Below are 19,173 nucleotides of genomic sequence, written 5' to 3'. Positions count from 1 at the left end.
GTCTGGGAACACCCTGAGGCCTGAGCACTGCCAGAGGCACCAGTCCCTCCTGGGGTTCCACCTCTCAGCGCTTCCGCTATGAACCCCACTTCTGAAGCGTGAACCTGGGCTACACTCACCTCCCAACCTCAGCAGGGAGTGGTGCTGCAGCTTTAGACTGACAATGGAAGCAAAGCACTCTTCTATGTCAAATAAATTCCCGTTAGCCAGGTGTGGTGATGTACACTTGTAATCCCCGCACTCAGGAGCCTGGGGCAGGAGGATTGCTGCGAGTTCAAAATACATTTTAAAGGAAGAACATCTACATCCAGAACGTTGGAGAAGATAATGGTGGGTGCATTTATCATCAAACATCCAGACAGCAGGGACAGTGGCGCTAGAGCTCGGGGCTCTGGAGAAGCTTGCAGGGCTGAGGACTCGCCCCCGGCCCGGTGTCAGGATGGTCAGACCCTGAGGGAAGACACCGTTCACACTCACCACCATGGAGCCTGCTGTCTCCTGTGCAAAGGTCACTCTGGGAGCACGGGCACACGAGGACAGGAGAACCAGGTTTGGAACAGGAGCCACAGGCTGCATGCTAGGTGGGGTGACTTTAGGAAACAAGCATCTTGCATGTCCGCAGCTGCCACGCACTCTCCTCACACCTCTAGTGGATGTGACACCACATGTCCCTGTGAGAGGTGTGTGGTGCTGCCCTCGCGTGGCAGGGACTGCCCACCCCTCGGACTCCCGCTGCTCTGCCGGGCACTGGTCAGGCTCCTTTGCTTTTCCCTCCGTGGTGCTCCCCCTGCCCCACCCCTGTCTCAGCCGTGTCAGAGTGTCTGGTACTCACTGCCCATAGAATCGCACACTTCCTGCTGTCTGGTGCCCTGGATGTGGCACGCAGAGTCTACGTCAAGCACCTCACTTCCGTTTAGTGCGTGTGTGGGCCCTGGCGGTTTGGTAGATAGTCAAAGAGTGGAGAGAAAACTGCGTTATTTCACTCCTCAATGGACTCAGCCCCTTGCTCACAGGGCGCGTGCAGCCGCTGGGCACGGCGTAATCTCTCCAGCCTGCGCTCATAGCAAACCGCAGTTTTACAGAATGCAAACTCAGAGAGAATTAGTGCTGTCTAAGGCTGGAACCGAACCCTGTGACCCATAGTCTTGGGGGCAGTGCCCAGCAGAGGCCTGGAACTGCTGCCCACGTCTGGAATTTTAGAATACCCTGGGATGCCCCCGTGGAGCGCCTTGGCACACAGCTTGGTCTGGGCCTCTGGATTTGCTGTTTCCTCTCACAGCTGCTTCTGTGCATCCTGGTGGGCGCTTATCTTTCTGGTCTCAGTACAGACAGGCTGGGTCCTCAGAGTTGTCTTAACCTGCAAGACCAGGCTGCCAGGAGCTTCTGTGTGGTTCCCCAGCACGCTCTCCTTTTTCCTAGTGGTTTATCTTTGCATTGTGATTTTTTTTTTACCCTACTGGGCTTAAGATTCTCCTAGGGAAGCTGTGTGAGTCAAGGTGTGTTACCTTTTCCATATCTGAGTCACAGTACCCAACAACCCCACCTTACAGGCAGGGAGGGTTAATTTGGCTCATGGTTTCAGGGGATCCCATCCATGGCTGGCTCCAAGGCAGAAGGGCCTGGTGGGCAAAACTGCTGCGTTCATGGTGGCAAGCAAAGCACAGCAGAGGGGCAGCTCTGGACAGGAAAGGACAAGGGACCAGATACAGTGCCAGGGTCACACCTCACACCCCCCCAGACACACCCAGCGGCCTGTTTGCCAGTCCACTAGGCATTTCCCAATCCAGTCAGGTGGACAAGTCAGGATCACACAGAGAAGGGGACAGGACAGTGACCTGTTTTGCTGATGCTTCGGAGGTGTGTGAATTGAATGGGTTTATGAATGAGGGTTACTGGGCTGGGTTGAACAACCTGGTTGACTGCAGAACTCAAAGCCGCACTCCCAGACAGGCTGATGAGCACAGGGCTCCTCTCCTTGTAGAACAAGGACATGCATGTCTCTCAGGTCCTGTGACTTGTGTCCTCTTCAGCTGCAGCCAGGAGACTTTCTCGGTGACAGCCACGGGCTCGTGAATTACAGTACGGATCACATGCAGATCGTTTCCGCCTCTGCATTTATTCGTGCTGTGAGACCCTGACCAGAAGCTGCTGCTGTACCTGGTTTCGGATGTGTTGCTCTTTTCTTTACGGGGAGGCAGATGTGGTTGCCTGCTGGCCCGGGTCCAGCTGGAGCGGTGCAGGACAGGCGGCCACACTGCTGTAGTTCAGTCCAGAGGCCACAGCGGCCGCAGCCCAGTGGGCTCCGGCCCAGGAAGCAGGGCGCCACTCCTGTCCACAGAGGGCAGGTGGTGTGTCCACGGGTCTCCACCAGCCAGTGGCAGCTGCAGCTGGTGGTGGCTGTCCAGGGGCTCCATACTGTCCTGTAGATCCATCTGGTGGACATTAGGACCCTGTGACGTAATGGCTGGCAAGGAAGCTGGGTGGCTGTTTCTGCTCCAGGCAGCGGTAATGCGGGTGGATTTTCCGAGCCGTCGCGATAGTTTTTCTTTATCCTTGTAAAATGAAGACTTCGTGAAATAACTGGGTTCGTGAACTTTGGTTGATAATGAGAGCCAGAGCGCACTAATCCCACTAAGCTTTGTGCGACTTCCTTTATGATCACGTGCCCGTTCCTGAGATTTCCCCTTACTGCTCCTTCCACTGGCTGGGTTAGAAACGCATTTCACAGTAGCTCCATGAGACGGCAAAGCTCGCTTCCCATTGGGCTCAGGGAGAGCAATCCTATCCCCCCAAGTCAGCATGGCTGGCCATCTACTGTGCTGCTCCATAAGGCAAGGGGTATCCCTCTCAACCTGCTGGACCTGTGGGCCAGGACGCCAGTCCCAGGGCTCAAGGTCACTGCCACACTGCACGTGATGGTTGGAGGTCTGGTGGGGTCATGACAGAAGATGCTTCCAGGGCCTCCACCCAGTGTTGGTTGCGAGGGAGACTCTGTCCCTGTGCACCCTTTCACGTCTAGAAACACAATCACTGCTGTGGGAGAGAGGCCACTCGGCAGCCCGAGCAAGGGGACCCGTGGCGCTGTGCGTGGCCCAGCTCTTTGCCCGGCCCAGGGAGCTGCTGTTTGGCCCCGGACACAGCAGAGCTGTAGGAAGCAGATCTCCTGGGCAGACAGGGTGCCTGAGGCTGCTCTCCAGAGGGGCATGGAACCAAGCAGCATGCCCCCTCCCTCCGCTTCTGGACCTGAGAGGTGAGCATGTCCTTGGCCTCTGCTCGTCACACGACCTGGGCCGAGACCTCGGAAACCATCAGCCAAAATAAACCTTTGACCCTTTTGTACGTAAGCTGCTTCCCTCAGCTGTTTTGTCCCAGGCCCCACTCCCCCTGGTCCTGAGGCGGACGCAGGGCTGGGGTCTCGGAGTCAGCGGAGAGGCGCAGGCAGAGGGCTGCCCGGGCGGCCCAAGCTCGGGGACTTGGTCCCTGCTGGCAGTGGTGTGCCGGGCTCTGCCATGTCACAGCCCCAGGTGCCCATTTCCCAGCTCGCACCCCTGGTTTACAGAAGAGGTGACCTCACCGCCGAGGGCAGAGATGGCCCTGCGGGCCCTGCCAACCTGCGCTTCATGCTGGGGAGCTGAGCGCTTCCTGGGGGTCCCCGGGTTTGTTTGCTAAACGAGCGCCCAGCAGAGGATTCTGCACTCCTGCCCAGGCGTCCTTCTGAAACCCCAGCAAAGCCTCCCCGCCTGCCCCTCTGGCTGAGTCTCCCTGCCGTCCACCTGCCCTTCGGGCCTTGGAGTTTGCTGGTCCACGTGCGCCAGAACCGGTCCCTTCCTACGTCACTTCTGGCATCGCCTCCCATCGGAGGAAATAATCTAATTTCATTATTACTTAGCGCGGTGAAATATGAGTACAGAAAGCAGCGCTTCTATAAAAGCCCCGGCTGTGTATTTTGGAGCAACACCAAAAGGCAGATTGCCTTAAAAACAGCTGTCAAGTGAAATGTAAGCGAGACAACTGAAAAATGAGTGGGGGACAGGATAAAAATATGGAAGGAATTCTGTTTCCTGATTATCTGAAAAGTGTCTTTGAAGCCACTCTACACTTCCAAGTAGCCCCTGCCGTTTCCCTGTGGCTTACAGAGATGCAGTACAAAACACCAAGCGGTGGGTGTGCCACCACACACACCCTGTGCCAGGTGTGAATCAGGGCCGTGTGTCCAGGTCCCGTGGTCTCGGGTGCGTTGTGTTAAGAGGGCGCCTCGGGAGTTCTTATCCTCATCACAGGCTTGACCATGACCACCCTACCATTTGCTCCTGCCTGTGCAGTGTCTCGCATGCAACTTCGGGCCACTGTCCTTGGTGCCAGGACTGCCTTACGCCTGTAGGTCCTCGGTGCCTGCACTGCTGCTTGAAGCCCCTGGTTTGTCAGATCCTCGGGGACAGCATCCTCCTCATAGCCTGGGCGTGCCCAGCCCTGTGCTGCCCTCTGCGAAGTGGCCTGGGAAAGCATGGTACCTATAGCCTTCCCTCCCTGTGCCCAGAGCCGCATCAGATCAGAGCGCGCTGCCAGGCTCTTGAGCCCCATGGTGTTTTCATTGCTTTCTTGCCTATGCTTTGGGGCTGACCTTTGGGACTGACCGCCTCCTGGGCAGCTGCAGGAGTTGGGACCCGGAGGGGGTTGGAGAAGACTTCCTGAGAACCTCCTAGGGCTCCTTCCCGAAGTGAAATAGGCCAGGTGTGCCTGCGGCAGGGCGTGTGCTCACTCAGTGTGGCAGAACGTTTCCTTCTCAGAGCCGGAGAGAGCCTCTCTCGTGTGCAATCTGGATTTTGACAAATGGCATATTTTGGGATGTGGGGCTTATTTCTGCTGAATATCTGGCTTGATTAGCTTGGAGAAGCACATGCAAAGCAGGCTGGGGCTCCGCCCACCCGTACAATCAGGAAGCCCATTCTCCCTCCCATTGTGGCTGGGGAGGGAAGCGCGCTTTACATATGCAAATGCAGCCACAAGTTTCACTTAATAATTATCAGCTGGAGATTCTATTGATGAGCAGCTGAAGCTACTCATCAGGAAAGAAGCTGAATTAACCATTTGGGGTCCCAGACCGGCCTCTGAATACTGTGGTGATTGCAGCAAAGCTTTCTGATTCCCCTCTCTGCACTTCTCTCTGGCTGGAACTGCAGCTGAGCCTCCCTGACCCCCGTGTCCCCCGCACCCCTTTCCTCTGTGCCCCCTCCTGGTGGCTCCATTTGCAGGAGCAGACCTGCTAGGGCTGTGGAAATTCGGCCTCCTCCACTACCTGCAGCAAGCAGCGAGACGGGCCACCAAGGCATCCTTAGAGAGCCACACACAGTGAGCCCAGGCCACCTGCGAGCACGGATCCCTGCTGTCCTCCTGCCTGCCCTCTCCCTTGGGCTCCTTCCTGCTGTGCGGTCCCAGTGCCCGGGCTGCAGGGCTGTCCCTCTGGATTCCCTTAGTGGTCCTCTTATCACCATAGGTGGCTTAGCCTGGCCCTGCTGTGAGTGTGTGGAGGGGCCCCCACCTCCCTTCCCAGGAGGGCACTGCTTGTTTCCAGAAAGAGCTATTCAGAGGCGGAAGCCAGAGTAAACCGGAGTAAAGGGAACTCTTGAGGATTCAGGTGTGTCCTTTCTTTTAACCCTACAGTAAGTTGCTCTTTTTCTTCTTTGTGGCGGGTCTGGGCAGTAGACTTAAGCCCGTGAGCTGTTTCTACTTCTTTAAAATGGGGACCACGGAACTCACCATGTAGAGTCCAGGGGATTCATACAGTGCGAGCCTCACCCAGCCGAGGCAAGAGGTCAGCACTGGGCCGGGCTCCGAGCTCGCTGAAAGCGCAGGCCCTGACCCGTAGAGACTGTCCCAGTCCCGTGAGGTTCCCGCGGCTTCCTGTGTGTCACTCGGCCCATCGTGTCTGTCCTCAGTGTGCCTTCGGTCGGGCCCTGGGGCATCGTGCTGGGTGGCACAGAGCCTAATGTCCAGGCGGCTGGGTTAGATGGAAGTGAGCACACAGTCAGAGGGCGCCACTGAGAGCGGCAGCAGATGAAGTGAAGATGCCAGAATCGTGGCTCAAGGTGCTGCTGCGGTGAGGGGACCAACCTCAAGATTAGGGTTGCGGCCACCAGGCCTGCACACCTCCCGGGGGACAAGCAGGCAGCTGGGAATTTGCTAGAATTGGTACCACCTGGTCCCGTGCGGTCCTGCTAGATGCCAGGCAGTGACCCGAGCACCCCAACCCGTCCCTTCCTGAATCCTTTGCCCTTTGCAGCCTCTTACCACAGGGTCCGTGTCTCTATCGGATGCAGTTAGCAGTTATACTTAAGACCTGATTGTTGATCATAGTTTGACCCACGCTGTATCCGCTTGTGATTTTGTACCCACCTTGCGACTTTGCTCCATAAAACATTCTTGGTGAAGTGGGCTTGGGCAGCCCCCTTCGGATTCCCTCCTGTCTCTTCAGTAAATCTTTCCTGCTCTTTACTCTGTTGCTCAGAAGTCAGTCTTTGATTTCGGGGTACACAGACACAGTGTGTCTGGCATCCAGCAGGCTGGTGATAGTCCTGGGTCACCAGGGCTTCAGGGGTGGAGGCAGGGAGGTGTTAAGGTGCGCCCAGTGGAAAAGGGAGCTGGGCTGGGCTGCCACGGAAGCGCGGGGCTCAGGGCGACCTGGCAGCAGCTCATTCTCTTCTGAGAGGCTGAGAGCCAGAGGAAGCCAGTGGGCCCTGGGAGGGCGGCACAGCGGATCAGAGGGAGCAGAGGAGGTGTGGCGTGGCCAGGACTTGGAGCTGGAGCCCCAGTATCTCTGTTGAAGCCGCTGCATGCTTGGGCCTGCCCCTGGCTACAAGGGGAGGCCTGGCAGGGTCAGCAAAGGTCTGGTGTCCACTGCTGGACGTCATCTGCCAGTGTCCTCTGAGCAGCAGAGTGGCCAGTGAGGTGCATCTGGCTGAGGAGTGGCGGGTGGGAAGATGCTGCGCTTGGGGTGCGCCGTGAAGGTCAGGCCGCACGCCTTCCCATGCAGCCTGTGGATTCACAGCGGGCCCTGGTTTTCGGCCTACACTGTGGGAAAGTAGCGTGCATCCTGCAGAACATGGTCCCAGGATGACCAAGGCACAGATAGAGCTGCGACATGGGGAGGAGGAGCCGGCTCAGAAGAAATGGTTGGAGGGGGCGACCATGGTCCTAGCAGGGACTGGGGCCAGTGCTGGGGTTGTCTTTCCCCAGTGACAAAGCCCACAGAAACACCTGTCCTCAGTGCCCATGTCACCAGCAAGGTTGCCTTGGGCTACACGTGCGAGGCCTGAAGTCCCTGCTGCAGGTGGCCCCGTGCCCCAAGCACTCTGCAGAGCCCCGGGCAGTGTGGGGAGGCCAGTAGCTGGATCTCCTGATGTTCTGATCCACTGTCACTGTGCCTAGCTGCCCTTGATGCACGGTCTCCCCCCTACAAGGACGCAGGGTCTCCTTGGAGCTGTGACCTGGAATCCCTGCTGGACCCTCCAGCAGCAGGGGCATCTCCACATCCCTGTCTGTCAGTGCACCCCGCACCCTGCCTGGGTTTCTCTCACCTTGCCGGGGAAAAGCCCAGCCATCCCCGGTGGACTCCGGTCAGGGGGCCTCGACATAACCCCTCGTCCTACAACTCTGGAAATTACCCGTAAAATTCCCAGGAGAGCTCGGGAGAGAGTGGGGGCCCTCAGCAGGGGGGTGGACATGCTGTCTTTGCCAAGTGCCCACCCTGATAGTTGAACTGATAAAAGCTCCCATCCCCCTCCCCTCAGTGGGCCCCGTAAAATCTCCAGGCTTCCTCTCCGATTTCCTCCTGAGGGTTCCTGCAGATTTGTGAGAAAGCGGTGACAGTGCTTTCGGTCCCCCGTTTTCTTTTCCCAGTGTAGCTGTCCTCTGGGAGTTAATGCGAAGCTTTAGGGGGAGTCACTGAGACTCCTCTCACTGAGAAGGGAGCAGAGGACACGCGGGAGGCAGCGGCTCTCCCTAGGCAGAGCGGAAGGAGTCCAGCAAGCTGCCGTTGTTCCTTTGCAGTTGGCAGCTGAGCTGGGCTCCGTGACATGATGTTGGGGCCATGGCGGTTACTGCAGGGAACGCGGAGGAAGCGGCCGGCTCCGGAAGCGCTGTCTGCCTGCCCTTTGGGATAGTGTGTGGGCTGGTCCTGCAGCTGCTGCAAAGTTAGCAGGTGCAGACGAAGGCTGGCCGGCTGGCCATGGGCTCCTTCTGTCCTTCCCACTCCCTTCTCATCGGGCCTAACCCAGTGAACCCCGAAGGTCACAGGTGACCCCTGGGAAGGGCGGCCAGCTGGCCTGGAAGGCGGAGCCAGGCAGGGAGGTCTGTGTGAGATTGTCTCAAAGCAGGCGGCTGTGGAGGAGGAGAGGTCTTTGGGACCAAGCGTGTGCTGCTCACCCCCCCCATGCCGGGAGGAGACTTCCGGGCGACTTTGGGGTGCGTGGTTCTGTGGTTCCGGTGCTGTGGTCAGATGAGCAGACCTGGAGGGTAAAGGACCGTGGCTGCCTCCCGCTGTCCCAGCCACCCGGGACATTGTCACCAGCAGGCTCAGAGGAGCCGGGTGACCTGTGGCTTCTGTGTTAGTCACCCTCACTGCTGGGCCTTCAGACGCTCCCTTAGCACCCGTTGCCCCCCTGAAGATTTCAAGACCCCACTCAGGATGCACCTTTTCTTAGGAGAGTTCCTTGCTGTTTCCCATCCATCTGCGTGTCGCCCTACGCCGTCACCTACGGAGCGATGACCACAGCCCTGGACGTCCAGAGCAGACTCTGGGGGCAGGGGTGCAGCCGGGGCTTGGCGCCTCCTCTGCCACTTGCTGTTCAAACCCCGCACCCACCTGCCAGGGGAAATGGACGTACTGTCCATCCTCCCCCTTTAAAAATGCAGAAGTCATTTCCGGCAATACAATCTAGCCCGGGAGGGGACAGCGTCGGGAGCTCGAGGACCCTGCGCAGTCACACGCACAGTAGAGGCCAGTTTTGTGCTGCCATCGTCCGATGAATGTAAAATCAGATGTAAAGCCGGCTCAAGAGTCCTCCCATGTGGCTGCTCCATTTGTACAAGATTTTATCTTCAAAAACCTCATTAAACATTTTCACTGTAAAAGATGACTCTCCTTAGCACATGCGATTTGCACTGTTGGGATGTAGTATTGAGCTTTTTATAAGGGCCATGAATATTTCATAGAAAATAGCACATTTATTGCAAAGATTTTTTTAAAAAATTAGATCAGTGGGAAAATACTTAGGAAACCTTTCCTCTCCCATGCGGCGGAAGTGAGAGTTAGGAAATTCTGGAACATTCTGTGTGCTGTGCACAGCCAAGCTTTGTGCAGACTGAGATGCTCCTGCCTTCTATAAAACCTGCAGGCTGCTCAGTTTGCAGTTGCGGTGTCCTGTCGACGTAGGGGATGTGTCCAGCTGTCACCTGGCAGAGGAAACCGTGGGCGGAGAAGGGCTGCTTCCTCAGACTCAGCCCTCAGGGGCGCTGTGGGGCGCGGGGTCCTGGAGCGGTGCAGGAAGGTGCGTGAAGGGGCTCAGTGGAGACAGCATGGCCGGAGGAGACACGGGCACGAATGCCCGGCACTCCTCCACTGGCCGGTCCCCGAGGCGGTGACATCTGCTTGGTTTCCAGCTGTCCTCTGCGCTCCTCCACTGGCCGGTCCCCGAGGCGGTGACATCTGCTTGGTTTCCAGCTGTCCTCTGCTCTGCTCCCTCTGCCTGCCACCTCTGGGTGGAGGGCCCTGACCCCGCTGGCAGGGCTCCACCCATGGCAAGGAGCTCGAGCTGGCCCTCTGTCATGCAGTGGCTTTGTCGGAGGCGATTCCAGTGCTCCCCACAAAGCCCTTCTGCAGCAAGTTCCACCCCTGGCCATCTAAGAGCAGAAGAAGGGATCCCAGTTCGAAGCAGAAAGACTGAGTCGCCCACTGGGAGACAGGAGTCCAGAGAGCTGCCTTGGGCCCGAAGAACTTGGAAGATCTGGGCGGAGGCTGAGGCTCCAACTCTGTGGCCCTGAAGTTCCAGGGCGACACGCGGCAGGACCCACTGCCAGCACTCGGCGCAGAACCTGAGTGGACGCAGCAAATCGGTGCCCACGATGCCTTTGTTTTCCTGCGCAGTGAAGCCCTGCTGGATGAGGGCTCGAGAGTGATGTCATGGCGGGAAGTGGTCAGAGCGTGTCCTTCCTCCTAGCACAGCACGGTGAATCCGGCTCCGCTCCCGGGCCTGGGGCTGGTGAATCTTTTTCAGAAGCTCACGAGGCGCTTTTCTGGCTGTGTCTGTCTGCGCCAGCTCGCCAGGGCCTTTGCTGGAGCTCAGCTTCACTTTGGCTGCCAGGGAACTCGCAGAGAGCCGCTGGGGGGCGCCGGTGAGATGGAGTGAGCGTCCCTGCCTGGCACAGAGGCTGGTTCCTTTCCAGTAGAGAATCCAGCACCTCCCAAAGTGCCTCCTCCGGGATGTCCTGGGGCCATGGTAGGAGAAAACTGCGACTTTAGATCAAGCTGAATTTGCTTTTCTTTCTTCCTTTTTTATTTTTGAGACAGGGTCCCGCTATGTAGTTCAAACTGGCTTCAAACTCACAATGTAACCCAGGCCAGCCTCAAGCTCAGGGTGGTCCTCCTGCCTCAGCCTCTCAAGTCCTGGGATTATAGGCGTGTGCCACCACACTCAGCTTCCAAACTGAATTTCCTAAGCAAGTTTTAAATATCATTGAAGGAGGGTTATGTGCATTAGAGGAGGGTGCTGTGTTAAAAAATGGCAGAGTACTGCGTGGACACGGTCTCTTACAGAAGAGAACTGGGAGGCTTCCCTAGAATGCAAGACATGTCCGAGGGCCCGGGTGGGGACGCCGCATGGTCGTAGGGCTGGAGTGGTTGGCCAGCTCTGCTTGGAGAGAAGGTCACAGGGAGGAGAGAGATGTGGGTGGGAGGTGCACAACCCCGGCCTTGAAAGAGTCTAAGTCCCCAGCAGTCAGCAGCTGAAGGCCCAGGTAACACGGAGGCTGCTGTGTCTCAGCCAGGCGCCCCAGGAGAACCCCGTAGTGGGACAGCTGCTTTTAGACAGGTACTGTGACGCCACATGCAGAAATCGGGGCTCCCCTCCTGGGATGGGGCCTGGGCACCTCAGTAGGCCCCAGAGGTTTCGAGAGTCAGGGTGAGAGCCCCTGGCCTCAGGACCAAGGAGCCTGGGATCTTGCTGGCTGCTTTAGTGGAGGGGCATCATATCTGTCTGTCTGTCCGTCCCAGCTGGTCAGAGAGGAGTCGCCATCACCACGCTTCTGTGCACTGTGCATGGCATCTGGCCGGGACCCGTACTTGGGTGGAGTATTCAGGCAGAGGCTGGCCGCAATGGTGCCAGGTGCTCAGCCCCACCCCGGGGATGTCTCCAGTGCCTGTGTGTGGGCCTGGCGGGCACAGGGCCTCTGGTATGAAGGCTGCACTCCCGGCTTTGGACCCAGTCCCTGTGTTTTGCGAATCTGTTCACTGGAGCAGGCCGTGGTGTTGCGCAGCACCCTTGTGGCCACCATGTTTGCCCAGAGTGAGTGCCGGCCGCCGAGGCCTCGCAGCCGCCACCGTGGAGGGGGTGCCCTTGCTGCCTTGTGGGAGGGTTTGGCCTGGCTTCAGGCGTGGCGTGGGAGCGAAGTGTTAGAGATAGAATGAGCAGAGCAAGTGCTCTGAGCACGGGGAGGAATTGCAGGTCTGGGGACTGCACTTGGGGGGGAACCGCGTGGACATTAGCGCTGTGATGATCTCCCCATCTGCAGAGGGGCAGCAGACAGACGTCTCCCGGGGCCAGCCTAGGGCGCGGGGCCTTGGTTTCCTGCAGGAGCGGGCCTGGAGGTCTCGGCAGAGCCATTGTGTCCCTGTCCTTCAGTGAGCTCCACACTCCGTCCCCGCAGTGGCCAGCCCTCACCCTGTACTGTGCAGCAGCCAGCGTGGCCATCAGCCTCAGGTCCAGGCGGGGGCAGTATACCGCTGGGCACACTGCGGCTGGATGACCGGGCCCTGGGCTCGCACCGCCCTCGGCCCAGCCTGCTCTGCGGTTCAGCTGTGTCCCTTCTCAGCACATGGGTTCTGGGATTCAGATTTGATAACAAGCCCGTGTTCGTGGGGCAGGTCTGGTGGAGGAGAAGGTGCCGGCCTGCAGCGGGGTCACTGCAGAGGGACCGGGTGTCCTGGATGGGCTGAGTGCTCAGGAGCAGAGCGGTGCTCAGGTTTCCTCCACGGGGTCCCAAGAGGAGCCGTCCCCCCATAGAGCCGAGACCTCGGAGGGCCCCGTGTTCTCTGCCCAGGGCAGGCGAGACGGCGCAGCGTTGCGGAGGGGGCTCCTGCAGGGCCTGTGGGTGCCGGGTTCCGCAGAGCAGCCGCGGCCGTGGTTCTGTCCAGTCCTGCGTCACCTGGGCCCCGACCAAGCACCTGGGAACCTCACCATTCAGGCATGTGCCATGGGGAGACCCGCCCGCTCTGTGCCTCGGTGCACTTTTCCTGGGCAGCCTCGAGGGGTCCTGCTCCCCCTGCCTGCGATCCGTGTACCCTTGGCACAGGCAGCATCCACCCGTCTGTGCTTATCAGGCTGGGTACGCAGCCCAGAGACACCAAGCCAGGCTTTGCCTTTACTGAACCCCCAACCTCCACAGGTAGCACCCGGTGAAATCACTGAGCCATTAATGCAGAACAGACCTATGTTGTCCATGCTGTGTACAGATTGCTGCACACTGGGTACAGACCACGGTTGGACTGTGTTGGAGGATGTTTTGCCTGCAAATGGAGGAAGGTTTCCTTTGGGAAGTGTTTCTCAAATGGGGTTTTGAAGGATGGGTAGGAGCTCACATAGGTGTGTTTCCTTTTATGCTCCTCCCCCTCTTTTGCTGTCTCCTATGCATCCTTCCCACCTCCTGCTACTCTCCGCCTCCTCCTCCCTTCCTATTCAGAACCCTTCTTTGCTGAAACTGTCCCCATGGAAACCTGCCCTGAAGGAGCAGTGCTCTCAACCCACCTAACCCTCCTTCCCTTTTCTCCTGCAGATGGGAAGCCCGTGTCACTGTCCCCGCTGGAGTCCCAGGCCCACAGCCCCCGGTCCCCAGCCTCCAGCCCCCGGGAGCGCGAGGGCTTGGAGGCCAGGGTGCGAGAGGTGGAGGAGGAAAACCGGGCCCTGCGTCGCCAGCTCAGCCTGGCCCGGGGCCGCCCGCCCGCCCCCCGCCGCGGCAACCACACGGGCACCTACTCGGTGGAGGAGGGCACCGGCGACAGCGAGAGCCTGCGTGCGGGCATCGTGGCCGGCAACAGCTCTGAGTGCGGGCAGCAGCCGGCCGTGGAGAAGTGCGAGGTAAGGCCCCTTGGGCCAGGTGGGTTGTGGCAGTCAGAGCCTCGGTGTCCCTTCTGGAGGAAGTGGGGCTCCCGAGGGGTCCTGTGGCCGTATCCGGGCCTCTAGTTCAGACTACAGTGTGAAAGGTGGCCTGGGTCGCAGCTGGCCCCAAGGCCCAGGGCCAGAGTGGTCGCTTGTCCAAGGCTGTGAAGGGTGTGTGAGAGCTGAACAGTGACTCTGCCTCCCTTTCAGGGCACGCTGAGTGCTGGGACCCTGGGATCACTGCCCCACATGCGCACACACACTCACGCACATGACACTCCCTACTGCCCAGCTCTGATGCTGGAAAGGACACAGAGCTGCCCGTGCCTGTGGTTGGGAGCAACCCCGGCCGGCTGCACTCAGCCCAGCAGCTTCGGCCGCCGACGCCCAAGCAGATCCCCTGGCTCTGCCCTGGAGGTGTCTCCTGGCAAACCACAGCGCACACGCCTGCTCCCTGCGTGTCCGAGGGTCACCAGGCAGGGCAGCCGGCTCTGGGCGTGTCAGGAAGGGCAGCGTGCAGATCCCGGGTGAGATACAGCACCTCCTGCCTTGCCCTGCCCTGCTTCTGGGAGGAGTGGGCTCAGGGACTGAGCTGGAGAGGAGCCGCTCAGGAGGTGGCGCTGGCCTGGGATCAGCCTGCAGATGCCGTGTGGCCTGGGGAGCACAGGCTGCGCAGAGCTGCAGAGGAGCAGGCCTGGGCCTGGGAGGGAGGCTGTATGGCTCAGCCCTTTCCTGTGCTGGGAGGGCCGGAAGGCCGGAAGGCTGATGTCCCGGGAGTCCATGCGGGAGGGAGCTCAGACCTGGGTCATCTAATAGACAGTGTCGCCTGGCATGGCCTAGCTGCTGCAGAGGAATCCCGTCCTGTACTCTGCAGGGGGAGGGGGAGTAACACACACCAAGATGGCAGCGTTGGGGACCCTGTCTGCTGCAGGTGTCTGTCTGTCTTGTCTGTCTGTCTGTTTTATTTTCAGTACTGAGCTACATCCCAAGCCCTTTAAAATTTCTTTTGAGGCACAGTCTCCCTAAGTTGCCTGGGCTGAGCTTGAACCTTCAGTCCTCCTGCCTCAGCCTCCAGCATGCTGGGGTCACAGGCATGGTGCACCACTGCATTCACTTGCACTTCTGGGGCCACCGGCTTGCAGGACAGCTCTGGAGTAGGGACCTGCAGGATGCTCACCTCACCTGCATCTGGCTGGCCAGGGAAGGCCCAGGGCTAGAAGCTCTGACCATGCAGGGTGCACAAGGTGGACCCCCCCGTGCCATTCCAGGGATCCCACCAGCGGGTGGCCCAGGGCGAGGAGTGTGTTCCGGGCACTGGGGCCAGGACTTGGGCCCACACAGGAAGGCAAGAGATGAGAAGAGGCACACGGAGGAGGCAACCGCCGGGCTGTGGGGACTCCTGACCGCTGCCTCACAGGAGCTGAGTCTGTGTGGGAAGCTGCTCTGCCCTGAGTCTCACCGCCAGCTCCTGGGCTCACCCGCTCCGGGGCTTTGAGTGAGCAAGATTTCCTCCCTGCGGTGGATGATGAGTCCAGTCCTGCCCCAGGGTCTCCGTGAGCCACCTCTCAGGCAGTGTCGGCTCATCCAGGCTCCACTCTAGGGCATCTCTGGCCAAGAGGGAGCCGCAAGCCAGGAGATGTCCTGCACATTCCAGCCCATAGGCTGTTGGGCACAGTCGCCTCTCTCAGGAACGTGCCCGGGACCCCACGGGCAGCATCGGGAGCAGGCGCCTCCTGCACCCCACTGTGGGGCCTGGGGAAGACGGGATTCATCCAGGGAAGTGCATGCTCCATGACCTGCCTCTGCCGCTGCTGCTGCTATGGTCCCCGGGACTGTTCCCTGCCCTGCGGGGGCTCAGGACCATGGATACCCATCTGCCTGCCTGTGGGAACCCTCTGCTCTGCTTGGAGCTCAGGGCCACACCCTCCCTGAGCTTGCATGGATGAAGACTGAGCACAGAGCCGTGGCTGAGTCCATGTGGAAAGCGAGCTCACCCTGCTCTGCACGGTTGCAGTGGTGGACATGGTGTCCCAGGTGCTATGGTGCAGGGTGGCCTCGCCAAGGGCATGCATCCCTCTATGGCTGTTGTGAAGCTTCTGTGAAGTGTGACAGGTATTTCTGAGCACAGGACAGCCTCCAGGTGCTGAGCACTGGGCCTCACCAGCCCCGTGGCCTCTCCCTGTGTCGTGTCCAGTCGAGTGGCCTTCTATCTCCACCCACATGCTGCCGGCGGGTCTCCATCACCTTGGCAGTGGCACTGCAATGGCCTCTGTGCAGCCTGTGGTCCGTGAGTTTCCCCACATGCAGTGTGCACGTGGATGTGGGCATCCTCTCAGCCTTTAAGCTCTGCTGCGGAGTGTGCTTTGGGGACTGAAGCCAGATTCCTGACCAGGACTCGCCAGCCACACGGCCTTGGGCCGGTCCCCTTCTCTCAGGACTGCGGCATCATCCTTAACCAGAAGGCCAGTGAGTCCTCCCTGGGGAGCCCCGACCACTTCTCAGATCCACTTGTCACCGGCACCTCTGCCTTTGCTGCCCAGCAGAGCTGAGACGTCATGGCTTCAGGGCTGAAGCGATGGTGACAGTACCATCCTCCAGGGACACTCACCCTGGTCCCTGCATCCCACCTGCCTGAGCCCTTGTGCGCTCTGTCCTTGGGGAGTCAGCCTCCCCCACCCCACCGAGAGCAGTGGAGGGGCTCGGGTTCCCCTTTTCCAGGATGATGAGAAACACAAGGGACTGGGGAGTTGTGAGAGATGCTCCAGAGTACGCACTTGTGCTTCTGGTTAGTGGCCGTCTCAGAGAGTCCCGGAATCCTGAAGCAGGACCCACTGGGTGTCCGAGGCTGTGCGTGTAAATGTGTGTGATTCGGAGGAGCCTGTGTTGCCTGGTTTCCCGCCCTTGTCGTCCCCGTCATTGCTGTCCTTCCTCCTGGCAACATCGCCCAGAGAGAAGCACGCCGGTGCCTGGTTGAGCTCAGACATGTGTGAACCAGCGGGACCGGGCAGCAGGAGCCCAAGGATCCGGACCCCAGCCCAGTTTCCCTTTGCTTTTCCCTGAGCAGCTCCCTGACTGTGTGCTGAGCTTTGGGCAGGGTGGTTCCTTCCTGGGGCGGCCTTGTGCCCTGCAGGATGTCCCCTCCACAGTGCCCCCAGCAGCTGGTCACCCATAGTGACACCAGAGCCCTGACTGGCCTGAGTCCTACATTTTGGGCAGCAGGGGAGTGGAGGGGCCCTGCTGGGACCAGCGCTGGTCAGCTGGGGGCTCGAGCCCTCAGTGTTTTGACTTGAGTTCTCAGTGGGAGGTGGCGCTGGATAAAGGTGATGGAGCCTGGGGTCACAGTTCCGCTCCAGGGCTTGGTCCTGATGGACTCACATTTCCTGGCGGATCACAGGAAAGGCACTGCACCCGATTCTTACAGCCGGGCCCCTCTGGACTCCGAGTGCAGCACCTGGGGCGCTGCCCTTCCAGGCCCTGCCCACGCTCTTCCAGGTGCTCTGGTCCAGGACAGAGGCGCAGTCAGCATGGGATGGGTGCAGTTTGGGGCGCAGTGCAGGGTGGGGGGCACCCAGTGTTCTGCAGGGAGGGAGCTGTCGGAACCCTCAGGCTTGGTGACCCAAGGAAGAGTGAAGCTGAGGTCCAGCCGCCCGTTGTGGGGTGGCTGCGATGGGGGAGGGACGCTATGGTGGGGTCCGGGGAGCAGGCTGGAGGCTGTCCCAGGGTCACATCACCCATCCCTTGCTCAGGAGCTGGGGGCAGGTGGGAGGTCTGGTGCCGGGGTCAGTGTCACTGAAGCCTGCAGAGAAGTGACCCGTCAGAAGTGCCTTCTGCAGCAGCCGACAGGGTAGCAGGGTTGGGAAGCCCCGCACAAGAACAAGGCTGTGCTCAGCACCAACCTCAGGACTGAGGGCAGAGGGAGCGCCCAGGTCAGTGTGGCTGGAGTGATCTCCAGGGGACAGACTGCCAGTCAGTGCTTGCTGACAGAGGGACAGACGCCAGAGGCTGGGAGGCATCCTGTCAAGGTGCTCGGGTGCTACAGGAACAGGATGGGAAAGGGCCTGGGAGAGGGGGTTGCCAGGCAGTGGGCACCGGCCTGGTCCAGTAGCTCTGAGAAGGCGCAGAGACGAGGGTATTCTTCACCCACGGCTCGGTCATCACGCTCTGGCACCAGGCCACTGTCTGGGATGCTGTGCTGCGGCTGGCATGGGTCTGTCCTTCCGTGTGCTATCCTGCAGGCTGCACCCTGCCCTCACAGTGGGTGCCCTGACCCTGAGGCTTTCCCACGAAGTGTGGACCAGTGACCCCTCCCGAGGGCACTTCAGACCCTGCTGGGACTCCTGGGTCTCAGAGCCCAGGCAGCCGCTCGTCCTCTTAGGGCGAATTCCTTTCCCCTCTCTTCCCAGCTGCCAGTCCGTTGGGGGGCAGGGTACTCACTGCTTATTGGATCCAATCACCATTTCTCTTGTCCCCAAATGTAATTGGAAAGAGCCTTAATGGCTTCCAAATGATGATGGCTCCATAAACTGATTAAAAAGGCTTTCATAAAACCACCTCTGGTTCCCCTCCGCAGCGGCAGGCGCTGCCCTCCGCGTCCTTGTGAGACCGGGGAGGCATGAGCATGACCTTTCTTTCGGGACCTGTGCCCTGGGATGGGCTCCTTCCATCTGTCTGACGCTGTGCCTCTCTCCTTACAGACAATCCACGTCGCCATCGTCTGTGCCGGATACAACGCCAGCCGGGATGTGGTTACCTTGGTCAAGTCCGTCCTCTTCCACAGGTAAGGGCAGCCTGGCGCATAGCAGGTAGTTTGGCCTCGGGCAGGGACCAGGAGGGCAAAGCCATGCCCCTCGCTCAGGCTGCAGGAAGATATGTCCAGGTCCTGGTTCGGGAGGTGATGGCCTTAATGGTGGCCATTAGCCTAGTATCAGGTGGGGTGAGGCACACAGACCAAAAGGAACCTTCGGGGCCACCCAAGTTCCAGGCTCCAGCTTCATCAGCCCAGTGGCCACTCTCCAGGGTGTCGCAGGCCAGTAACGCACCCCTTCTGCACCCCCACCCTCAGCTTGTGCTGGAACCCTGGTGCCTCAGGACATTACCCAGGAGGCAGATAGGAGCCTCAAAGGTAAAAGTGGTGTCACTGGACTGGGGATCCCTGATCCAGTATGATTGGTGTCTCACAAAGAGATCAGAACACAGCCATGTGAGGGAGGACACAGTGGCCACATGGCAAGCCAAGAACAGCACCCAGATGCTGCCCGGGATGTGGCTGGCAGGGCTGTGGCACTCACACGCCTGCTATGTCTCGTGCTGGTTTCTTCCTCTCGGCCGGCGCACCCTGTGGTGGCTCTGGGCGTTTCTGGGTGCTGCTTGGTCCCCTCTGAAATGCACAGCAGCTACAGGGCTGTCCCCAGGCTGCCTCCCGTCTCTAGGTGAAACTCCCTCGTCATCCACGATCTCTCAGGGATTTCCCGGCTCTGCTCTTGTGGGTGGTGCTGTGACACCCTTGGGTCGACTGCACCCAGAACTGGGTCCACGGGTCCAGCTGTGTCCTTGGCACTGCTCTGACTTCTCAGGGAGGGCTGCAGTGGGCAGCAATCTGGCCCCATGCTGAGTGACCAGGACTGGCGGTTCTTCAGGGAGTGTGCCATCTGAGATCTCGCAGTGACCACAGGGACAGAGATGGGGCAAGTGTCCACCCGGGAAGACAGAGATGAGGGACACCATGCAGGGCTGTGATCCCGCCCTGCAGGAAGCCAGGGTCCCCAGGCCTCTCCTCTCTGTCCCATGCAGTGTGCATGGTTCTCCG

General features: G+C 59.7%; 1 protein-coding gene across 3 annotated transcripts in view; it reads left to right on the top strand.

The window, feature by feature from the left end:
* The window catches only part of Large1 (LARGE xylosyl- and glucuronyltransferase 1), a 324,947-nt gene that overhangs the window by 141,191 nt on the left and 164,583 nt on the right, over window positions 1-19,173 (top strand). For all 3 annotated transcript variants that reach the window (XM_063255551.1, XM_003462316.4, XM_013143002.3), the window contains exons 3-4: window positions 13,045-13,346; window positions 18,062-18,144. In XM_063255551.1, coding sequence (XP_063111621.1) covers window positions 13,045-13,346; window positions 18,062-18,144 — 385 coding nt within the window. The remainder of the gene's footprint in view (window positions 1-13,044; window positions 13,347-18,061; window positions 18,145-19,173) is intronic.

Source organism: Cavia porcellus, unplaced genomic scaffold (genome assembly GCF_034190915.1).
Source record: "Cavia porcellus strain 051 isolate PalLab524CR breed Dunkin Hartley unplaced genomic scaffold, mCavPor4.1 scaffold_8, whole genome shotgun sequence".
NCBI classification, from domain to species: Eukaryota; Metazoa; Chordata; class Mammalia; order Rodentia; family Caviidae; genus Cavia; species Cavia porcellus.
Note: the sequence above shows the minus strand (reverse complement) of the source record. Positions and strands in the feature narration are given on the sequence as shown.